The 11,950-nt window shown below is 33.2% G+C and overlaps 1 protein-coding gene across 1 annotated transcript; it reads left to right on the plus strand.

Moving 5' to 3' along the window:
• The first annotated feature begins 7,235 nt into the window (after positions 1 to 7,235).
• On the plus strand, positions 7,236 to 11,175 carry LOC108338349 ((3S,6E)-nerolidol synthase 1). Its single transcript, XM_017575166.2, has 7 exons — positions 7,236 to 7,451; positions 7,598 to 7,868; positions 8,210 to 8,582; positions 8,665 to 8,883; positions 8,965 to 9,103; positions 9,350 to 9,598; positions 10,799 to 11,175. The coding sequence occupies exons 1-7, from the start codon at positions 7,284 to 7,286 to the stop codon at positions 11,084 to 11,086; spliced, it is 1,707 nt and encodes a 568-aa protein (XP_017430655.1). The 5' UTR covers positions 7,236 to 7,283; the 3' UTR covers positions 11,087 to 11,175.
• The last annotated feature ends 775 nt before the right edge of the window (positions 11,176 to 11,950 follow it).

Here is an 11,950-nt window from a genome sequence, read left to right on the forward strand (position 1 = left end):
AATTTCATTAGATATTGCTTGTGTTCACAACCGATGTCTATTGAATGTCATTAAATAGTGCTTTTTTACAAGCTCTATCTATTAATAGACATTGCTCTAATAGACAACACCTAAAAAGCGTTATCTATTTGTTGATAGGGGAGCACTGATAACTGTTGAAAATACTGTTATTTGTGATGTAATTTTGATATTAAATGCACCCTTTTCTACTTAGAAACTTGTTTGAAATCATGTTTTTCGGTTAAGTTGTGTGAATAAGAGAGTTGAGGTTGAATTTGATGATTTTAAGACTAATTTCCCTTGTTTTGGCAGGAAATGAGATAATATGGAAAGCAGGGATGAATTGCCATGAAGATCGAGCTCAGAAAGGCCTAGAAAAGCACTAGAAGGGAGGATTGCTCGAAGCTTGGGGGCCCTTTTTGGAGGCTCAGCGCAGTAGAGAGCCGCTCACCGCTCGGGCACCCCTTTTGGGGCGCTTGAGCGCCAGCAGCACGAAGCTTGGGCGTCATCTGAGAGGCTTAAGCGTGGAAGACCATTGCTCACTGCCCGGGTGCCCTAAGTGGGGCGCTTGAGCGCCGACGACACGAGCTTGGGCTTGTATATGTTCCGTCTTCGCTCTATTTAAAGGACCCATGCGTCCTAGGTTTTGCATCTCTGGTTGGAGTAGCACAACACCACACTTTTCCACTCTTCGAAGGCGGATTTGGAGGCAGAAGCTTTCATCCTCTACTTTTAGGGTTTTGTTATCCCATGCTTTTCCATTATTCATCTAGTTTCACCATGTCTATGGTGAACTAAACTCTATTTGTTGTTGGGGGATGATGTAACCTTGTGAACTCTCATGTATTTGAATTGATTCTCAATAACACATGCTTTTTCATTAATTGTTAGAGTAATTCATCTGTGCTTATTACATGCTTTGTTTAACTTATTCATAGCATGATGTATGAATTGCATGAGTGCCGGGTGGTTCCTTACAATTCATCTTCTTATTGAATTCTCCCAAGAGTAATATTGCTCAAGAATGAGGGTATGAGTCTTGGTCGTCTTAAAGCTCTTGATCTTCACATTTAATTACTAGGAATGCTAGGAATTGCATGAACTGGTGATTAATGACAAGCTTCTTCATCGAGGGATCGGGTTTAACTGGTTTAGTGAGTGACGTTAACATTAATGCATAAAGAAGAATTCTTACATATACATGAGAGGGAACTTGGTGAAATTTAACCCCAACAACATACTCATCTCATATTACAAACAACATCTGATCATCACTGTGCTATTCTACCATTGATCAAATTGCATTCATATTTAATTTTCTATCTTTGCATCTTAAACCAATGATCTCGTTTCTTTTAAGTCTTAATTAATCGAGTTATCACACGACTGTCTAGTGTCGAGAGTCCTCTAGGATACGATACTTGGTCTTACCATTTTATATTACTTGTGCGATTTGGTACACTTGCCAATCCATCAACAAACACTGTGATAGCTGAACCCAATCCCTATGATAGTGGTTTTTGATGATGACAACACATTGATAATAAAAACACATGAATATGTACTATGGTATATGTCATATGTTGTATGTGTTTATGATTATTGTGAAATATGCACATATTGTGATTGTCACATGTGTTGAACATATAATATGTTGATTATTGCATACTATGTTAGTAAAGTGATCATATATGTGTATGAATACTGTAAGTTTTAGTGATAAGGAAATCATATGCACAAAAGCATATCTGAATGACTAAATCGATTACAGAGGTGTGATAATCAATTCAGGACATTAGACAACTTGTGTTTTTAAACTGAGGCAAAATAACTTGTTTTGAATCGATTACATTAATGGGTGAATCGATTAAAACATGTGTGTTTGCACATATCTTTTTCAAATGTGCTCTGTTGTGAATTAGAAAGAAAAAGTTTTCAAAAATGTGCTAAGTGTTGAAGCTTAATCGATTACATGGATTATGTATTCAATTAAGTCTGTTATTGATTTGAAAATTGTTTCATGCTTGTCATAATTGTTTCAATGGTCATATTTTTAAATGTGTTGAATAAGCATTAAATGAAAATCAATTGCATTAATTGCGTATTCAGTTAAGGAGCTTAATTGATTATAAATATGTTACAAGTATTTAATGTAACCGATTAGATTAAAAGAGTAATCGATTAAATTGCGTTTGAATTGACTAAAACTATATATAGACGCATTGATTGGATTTCTGTAAGACAATTGAGATTAATATTTTCATATCTGATTTAGATTGTGCTAAAAAGTTTTATAGAGGTGAACAAACGCTCCAAGAAACAAGAAATTGAAATGGTGGACTATTCTTGAAGATTTCTTGAGAGACAAGCTTGACTGATTTGAAGAATCTGATCTTTCTGGTGCTTGCTGTGTGATCAGGAGAAGTTTTGCAATCTGTGTGTTGATGTTCCTTGTGCGTGTTGCCAGGAAGAAGAACGAGGAGTTCTTGTACTTTAAGAGGGTTCTCAAAGGAGTGACTGCAGGAGAGGATTGTTCTTGTTGTAGGGTTTTTGTATTTGGCTATATTAGATTAGTGAGTTAGAGAGATGATTTACATTTTGACAGTGTGGTCATTGTAAAGCCCTTGTTGTAAAAACTCATATCTCTAAAGTGCAAATTGGCTTTCAATCTCAGGTTGATTGAAAGGACACTGGATATTGAGCCCGAACCAGTATAAAACTCAGAGTTTGATTTTTCTTCTCCCTATCTCTCTGCATTAATCAATTACATACTGTCATAATTCGAATACGCATACTGTTACATTACATACACATTGTTTGCTGTTCAAGAAAGGTTTAAAGATTCATCCTATTTGCGAAAAAGATTTGAAAAGCGATTATTTTTATAAAACACCAATTCACGTCCCCCCTCTTGGTGTTGAGAAACAGAGCTCATCATTTCTAACACTATTAAAAAAGAAGCATTGTCTATTAAACATTTTGCCATTGTGTCAACATTGTGAGATGTTGAATATTATGCATGGGTTTGCATGTATGAATGGTTATTAGGATCTTGAGTTCCTTCTGCCTGTCTTCTTGTTGTTTTGCAATATATGTTTTTTGTATGTTTAATCATTTTCTCCTTTATAATATCATCTTCTATAATATCGTTATATGGTATCAAGAGTTTTCTTTTTGTCTTCTTTCTTAGCCATGTCTTCCTCATTCTTTATTACCATAGATCAAGAATTGTTCTTTATTCTTCCTTCCTTCATTCGTCGTACCTTCAACACTACCATTAATCTTAAACTTAGCAATGAAAATTATTTCATATGGCAACAAGTTATAACCACTCTTTGTGGGCTTAAGCTTACGTGTCTTTTAGAAGATTTAGTAACACCTCCTAAGTTTCACACCCCTAAAGACATTGTCGTCAATAATACCATTTTTAAGTTTCTTAATTATGAACTAGCTCCTTATTTACACCAATGTTCATCAAGATAATGGTCTTGAATTTGCTTCTCAAATATGGTTGAATAAGCTTTCCATGACACTTAAAACAATTCTCCAATGACAATTTTCGAACCATCATAAATGTTGTCGTGGTTAAAAATTCGACAAAAACATCGATAGTTGTTTTTGAACCATCGCTAAAATTCATAAAAAAAAGAACATAACATTGTTCATATCATGACAGGATTTACAAAGGCAACTCTATTAAAGTTGAGCAGAAAAACATCTTCATTTAAGAGTTAAAAAAGACACATAAGTTTCTCGTGGATTGTTTGTCCATCATGAAAAATTTGCAACGATAATTCTTATGTTGTTATTCTCATCTGTTTCACTTTTAGTTACAATTATCTATATAACCGTGTCATTTTTATTTTTGACAACAGTTAACATGTCAACAAAGGTTAAAAAATTCTCAAAAATTACATTTTTTTTCATCACACGTTTTTTTTAATACGGTAGTTTGTTAAACATAGTTTCATATTATTTACATATTATTTTCTATCACTATATATCTTTTTGCACTAGTACAATGAACGGAAATGACATCAGTTAGTTTCGTTTATACGCACCGATTTTACAATCGATGCATATGGAGGCGAGGTAAAAAGGATACGTTTAATGCCTCGATTTTAAACCGGGTCAAAAAAGGATCGATTTTGGCATCGGTTATCTTTTGAAGCGAGTCAGTATCATAGAAAATTCAATAAAATTTTTTTTTCAGAAAACTGCCAATGCATCTGGGTCTTTTCCTCAATCCTTTAACACAACAGCCATGTCTCAACGTAGAATTCGAACTCAAACTCAAGCATTTTCAGTTATAATTCCAAAACACAAACTAACTCCAAAATTCAGAATAAGATACATCACAGAGTCCAAAACACAAACCAACTCCAAAATTCAGAATAAGATACATCACAGAGCAGATAAAACCAAAAATCATCGTGAATAAATTATTCATACTCTTCAAATCACTCATCCTCTGCAGAAACTCATTTACATCTTCAACTCTGTGTTAGAAAGAACCCCCCTACTCTTCAAACTAGCAACTTTCATCCTCTGCAGAAACTCATTTTCATAGATTGAGCCATAGCCGCCAACCCACCAGGCGGTGTGACATTGTTTCCCGTTGCCCTCACCTCCGTCGCCTGAATCGCGGAAGCGTCACTCTGATCCACCGCTTTGTGGCACCAGGCGGTCCACGAACAACACTAGATTTGAGATCGCGTCCGCTGGTGGAGTGAGATCGCGTCCGGTTGGGTGGCGATTGGTGGTGGGGTTGGGGTTGCGGGGTGGGAGGCAGCCATGGCTTTCGGAGGCGTTGAAGGAGATGTGGCGACGGCGGAGCAATGGAGTGGTGGCGACGGAGAGGCGGAGCGGCGGAGTGGTGGCAAAGCAACAGAGAGAAGAAGAAGAGGAACTGTGAGAAGGAGATTTGAGCGAGAGAGAAGAAGAGGAAGAGTGAGAAGGGTACCGTGAAAGGAGATTTGAGCGGCGGAGCGGCAGAGTGGTGGCTTTGAGATTTGAGCGTGAGCAAGAGAGAAGAAGAGGAAGAGTGAAGGAGATCGCGTGAGCGAGAGAGAAGAGGAAGACTGAAGGAGATCTGAGCGTGAGCGAGAAAGAAGAAGAGGAAGAGTGAGGGTGATATGTACGAGTATACTGCCTCGGTTAATATTTACCTGAGGTAAGAGAGGCATACTGACTCGGTTTCAACATACCCGGTGCCTAAAGTTTCGAAAAATAATTAAAATTTAAAAATATGTACGGGTTATATGCCTCGGTTGGCGTGTAACAGATGTTGAAAATCTTTTTGGCTTCGGTTCTACTGATACCCGAGGCATATAAGTTGTCTAAAACTACAAAAATGTCACCGCGCTTTTATACGCTTCGGTTTTAGTAAAACCGAGGCATATAGAGCGCGTTAAAAAGCTTATTTTTTACTAGTGTTGACATCAAGATGATTGTATATATATTTTCTGTCGTTGGTTCACCAATCACCATGGATAATCGTATTAAGAACATTGACAATTTTATTATCACCTTTGCGTAATGTTGAATGTCATGCATGGGTTTGCAAGGATGCATGGTCGTTAGGTTCCGAACACACACGCAATAGTATTTTAATAGAAAACTAGAACTTTTATGGACTGAATTAATTATGCAGTATTTACGTGTACAAGTGTTTGGTTGTTGTGAAACATTGGCTTGAACTTTCTTTTCATGTTAAATTGATAACAATGAATAATCATCAAGTCTTAGGACGCATAATGCATGAGCTTATATTTCACCTTTTAAAAGTACTTTAATTAAAAAAATACTTCATAACGTGCACGTAAGGGATTTGAAGACAATAATAGATATTGGGTTTGAGAAAACTATCACCTAAAGTCAATAAGAAAATCTCAAATTAGATTAACTGATCGAGACTGAATTAAATTGAGTTAATCAAGTCTTGTGCTATAAATTTTTTTTTTATTTTTAGAATATCTTTTAAAAATAGACTCTATTATTTAAATACTGTAATATTTAAATACACATTATTAATATAATAGAGTAAACTGAATATATTAGTTATTCCGTTTATCTCTCTCTCAATGTAGGTTTACTTGTGTACAGTCTTTTTTCAGTTGGTTCATTTTAGTAATGTGTATCAAGTTTTAGTAGACGAAAATATCTTCATAATTATAGATTCTAAGTTTTAAGGTCAATAATTTTTATTCTCAAAACTAAAAAAAAAAACAAGAAACCCCCAAACCCTTGTTCACCTCCTTCATTCCTCTCAAGCCTTTCTCTTTCATCTCTCTCACCCTTACATTTTCTCCGTTATCCTTACTGTAGTCATAACTGAAAAAATCATAAACACTCGCAGTTAAACAATTTGTCTTTGTAAAGAATTGAGTCATTGACATATTCGCCTTCAGGCAAAGGTTCATTCAAGATCTGTTCAATTTCATCATCTTTACTAACCTCTCTAATTTCATCATCTGCAGATGTTGAATCATCATCTCTAAAAAAAGCCCCAGGCCAATTACCAATTCCTTCGGATGTCATTATGCTTGTGAAAATTAGATAAGACAAAAATTATGAAATGAAAACTCATTATAAAATCATTTTTTGTAAGAAATTGTTTAACAACAAATGTTTCTGATTTTTTCAGTTGGGGCTACTATAGCGATGACAGAAAAAATGTTGGAGTGCGAGAGATGAAAGAGAAAGGGTTGAGAGGAATCAGGGAGGTGGATAATGGTTTGGAGATTTCTTGTTTTTTTTTAAGTTTTGAGAATGAAAATTATTCAAATACTCTTGACGTTAAAACTTAGAATTTATAATATATGAGGGTATTTTGTTTACTAAAATCCTGGACATAATACTAAAATGTAGCAACTGAAAAAAGAGCATATGCGTATTATTGATTAATTAATAATTTCGGACAATATAAGTTATCTTTCAGGTCCAAATTAATTACCTCTTCAACCGTAAGCGATAATGTCATTATTTTGAATACATGTTACTCCATCTGGAATTGTCGTTAGTTAGAGTGGTGGAATTGTCCCATCCTACAATGGAAGTTGGAAAAAATGGCTCAGCTTTGGCCACTTGGCCACTTGAACACCGACTATACAGTGAATTGCCAAACAAAACACTGTGCATGATATCATATCACCTTAAAATGATATCGAAATGTACTATTTAGCATCTTCATTCCTCACCCTATAAATGTACCTAATTATGGTGATGTATCTCACTAGTGTCTCTCTATCTATCTGCTTAACCATATTTGTTTTGTTTTGGCCATGGCACTGCATTTCGTGTCCTGCATTTTTGCTTCCAGACCTCCAACTGTTGCAGCAAAGGCTCAACATTCTGAATATTTCAACCCTTCCAAACTTGATGCTCTTCACATTGCCAACAAATGGATCTTTGTTCCAGAGGAAAGGTCTAGCTTAGAAGTATATAAAACGGTAGGTCAAAATTTCATGTTTTGCTAACCTTCTTGTTTGGAACCTGAAAATGATAACCAGATCGATCACACACACAAAAAAAAAAAACACAATCATATATATTCCATGCATGAAGGGTTGAAGTGATTATGTCGTTTCCATGGCAGGGAGATCTGAGCACGAATCTCTCAGAGAAAGTGGAGGTGGTGAAGAATGAAGTTTGGAAAACTGTGGATGAACGCTCATTCGAAGGTTTGTACATGATTGATGTAATGCAGCGCTTAAATATTGATTACCACTTCCAAGACGAAATCGAAACATTCCTAGAGAAGCAATATGCGAATTACAGTAGTGTTGGGAGTGGTTATGGTAATCATATTCATGAGATTGCACTTCGATTCAGGCTATTCAGACAACATGGTTACTTTGCGCCGGCAGGTTGGTTCTACCAAAATTTATACTTCCACGTGTCTACATGTTCATCCACTCACTCCTATACTACACTGACACTTATATGCTAAAACCCACATAAATGTGCGGCAAGAAATTATTATATGTATCGATATTTAATGAAAATTTTATTTTAGTCCAAAAGATTTTGAAAATAGTAACACTCGACTAATTAATGAGAAATTTTCTAATCCTGCAAAACCAAGGGCACAGTATTTATTTATTTATTTTTTGCTTCTTTCTCTTCCATGCTACTGAAACAAACATGGTTTCTTTCCCTTTTGGTATTATTTGAAGGCTAAAATGTTTGTTCATTGGAAACATCACAGACGTGTTTGAAAAGTTGACTAACAAAGAGAGAAAAATCAGGCCAGAACTTAGTGAAAATATAAAGGGAATGGTAGACATATATGAAGCTTCACAGTTAGCCGTAGCAGGGGAAGATATACTTGCTGAAGCAGAAATATTTAGTGGCAAGGTCCTAAAGGAAAAGGTAGATTGCATCGACAGTCATGGAGATCAGTTTGTAAAGAGAACCTTAGAATACCCTTTTCACAAATGCTTGCCCTTGTTTACCTCTAGAAAGTTCTTGGGCGATTTTCATGGCAAGAATCTATGGCTAAGTTCCTTTCGAGAGATTGCAAAAATGGATTTCAGTTTGCTACAGTGCTCATACCATCGAGAGATTGGTCAAATTACGAAGTATGATGGATGTTTAATTCAATTGATGAACTAAGCTATCTTGTTATGATGATCAGTCCTTACAGTTCAATCATTTTTGCAGATGGTGGACCGAGCTTGGTTTAGCCAACGAGTTAGTGTATGCGAGAAACCAACCCCTTAAATGGTACATTTGGTCGTTGGCATGCTTCGCAGATCGTAATTTCTCAGAGGAAAGGATTGAGCTCACAAAACCAATATCTTTGATATACATAATAGATGACATTTTCGATGTTTATGGGACTCTGGATGAGTTAACTCTGTTCACAGAAGCTGTTTGCAGGTGGGTAAATGAAACCACTTATTCACTATAAAAGGTTTCATAGATCAAATTACAGACAGAGATCATTAAAAACCAATGCAGATGGGATATTACAGCCGTTGAACAACTTCCAGATTACATGAAGACATGTTTCAGTGTCCTCTATAATCTCACAAATGAAATCAGCTCCAAGGTCTATCAGAAGCACGGCTGGAACCCCATACACTCACTACAAAATGCGGTAAAAGAATACCCACATATGCATTATTTTTATATTCAACAGTAAAGACTTAGTTGAAAAAGATTTATGTGAGCTTTTTTTCCTCGAACTTATAAGCATTTACACAGAAAATAGAAGATGGAGATTTTTGGTCACGCATATGCAAGAAATTTGGTTTATATCTATATATTGAGAATTTGATGAGAATTGAACCTTTACATGTTGATGATCATATAGAATGTAAAAGAGATGGTGATTTTTGTGCAGTGGAAGAGTTTGTGCAAAGCCTTCCTAGTTGAAGCAAAATGGTTTGGGTCTGGGAAGTTGGCAAGTGCAAGAGAATACTTAAAGAATGGGACAGTAAGCTCTGGAGTGCAAATTATGTTGGTTAACACTTTCTTTCTTTTGGGTGAGGGATTAACTGAGGAAAATGTTGAGATCATAGACAGAAACCCTGATATCATTTCCTCCCCGGGAACAATTCTTCGACTCTGGGATGACTTGGGAAATGCACAGGTAAACAGATTTTATGTGATCATAGAGTTAACATAAAGGTTGTAAATTATTATCTGGAAAATGTCTCTTTTTGAAAATAAATTTTACAATTCTTTTATAATATCTTTGTGATAGTTTATTTTAAATAAATAAAATAATAACACCTAATTTATTATGAAAAAATTATTAAAAGAAGTTATTACCGATCTTATTATTTTGGTATTGTTATCCGTGTAAATTTGGTTCCTCTATCAAGATCTTTTTGACTCCTCGCATATGACTTTTACTTTAACTCGTGGGTTAGAGAGTCAAAAACATTTTATAAAAAAAATTCACATGTTAAAATATCATAAAAGTCTTGTAGACCAGAACAAGCTCATAATTTTTTTTTTAATATTTGTTTAGAATATAAATATTTTATTCAGTTTAACATAAATTTTGTATGATTTTGATAAATTTAGTTATTTGTATATATAAAAAAATTACATAATAATATAAGAAGTTGAAACTTTTAACTGATTAAATATGTTTAAATTTTTTTTATTGATTAAACGTAGTTTTAAAGTATATAAAATAGTTATTTAATTTTGTTATGCAATAATTCATTTAGATTTGAATCAAAATTAAGTAAGACATCTAAATTTGAAAGTTTAAAATAATCAAGTTTTGAATAATAAATTTATTAGTTTTTTTATTATATTAATTTTTTTCTTATATGACTGAAATTTATACTTAAATTCTACCAATTATTTATTTTTCTTTAATAATCAATATATAATAATTATAAAAATATTTAGTGTGAATTTTATTAAAATTATAATCTAATATTTTCACATTTTTGTTAGACTTTATATTTCTTCTATCATACTTGAGACTTTATCACAATATTTATTAAATGTTATAAATTTATTCTCTTAAATATTAATAAAATTAGTAAATAGAGTCAATAACTCTATTAATTTATATGTTATATATTTTATTTAATAACATAATATATATTTTTAAGAATTAATTAAAATATTTTAATAAGATCAAACTCATATTAAATTATTTAAAATGGAGTTTTGGAAACCGATGCTTTTTTTTACCTCACTTAAAAAGACCTACTAAAAATAGAGTTTTTTCAAAAGATGGATTAGAAGTGAAATGAATTAAGTTGACTCTAGATTACGTAGGAGTCTAATATTATAAATTAGTGATAGCACTGATATTGTTGTAAAGGATGAGAATCAAAAAGGCAATGATGGATCGTACGTGAACTATCTGATGAATGAAAACCCAGAATACACGAGAGAAGTAGCAAGAGAAAGAGTGATGAGTAAGATGAGTGATGCATGGAAGAACCTCAACCAAGAGTGCTTGTTTCATAAACATTTCCATCCAACATTCACTAAGGCTTCACTCAATCTCGCAAGGATTGTACCATTGATGTATAGTTACGACGACAAACAGTCCCTTCCAGGACTAGAGGACCAATTCAGTTCTTTGCTTTATGATACTTTTCTTTAATTTATAGCACTCCCAGTCCATATCTCTGTATAAGTGATTGCTGTGTGGATAATGTTTTTAACTTTAATTATATATTGGTCTTTTTTACATGTTATAATTAATTAAACTAATGCTATTTAAATTTTTATAAATGCATGTAATACTTGTATAAACAAAAACGAAGTTGCATTTTTTCATAACCGTAACCAATTCTTCAACAGCTTAGTGCAATGACAAAATCTTTCGAGAAAACCAATAGAATTAGATATACTACGATTCAAATAGAATTTTTTTTACACTACTTACACCAATTGAAAGATATTTTGGTCATTAAAAAAAATAATCTTTGTATTTGTATAAGAAGAAAAAAATTAAAAGCTAAAATAATAAATGTAAAATGCATTTAAGTTTCTTGGTTGTCAAAATAATGTAGTACCCATTTAATAACATATTCCTAAATCTGAGTACCTGTATTAGAAGTGTTGATGATATATAATAATATAACATTGAACTAATTATGTTCCACTATAATATTTTTCTACACGTGTTTATGTGATTATACATTTATATTTGTTAATCACAGAACAACACTTTTGTAAGTAATTCATTCAATAATAAAATACTAGAACATCTAGTTTATAACATTATAATAAAATAATTCATAAGTAAAATAATTAACTGATTTTGTATTTATAAAATCAATCATTAATGATAATTGTATTAATCATTCTAATCAATCGATTCAAAGATTCCATGTGCATATTAATATACCAATAATATTGGTATTATTTTGCACAATGACTATTTGTCTGATATATGGACATAATTTGTATGAATTACTAATAACACTTACCTAGCTAAAAAGGAAAACAATATTCCTCATTA

This window comes from Vigna angularis, chromosome 1, assembly GCF_016808095.1.
Source record: "Vigna angularis cultivar LongXiaoDou No.4 chromosome 1, ASM1680809v1, whole genome shotgun sequence".
NCBI lineage: Eukaryota > Viridiplantae > Streptophyta > Magnoliopsida > Fabales > Fabaceae > Vigna > Vigna angularis.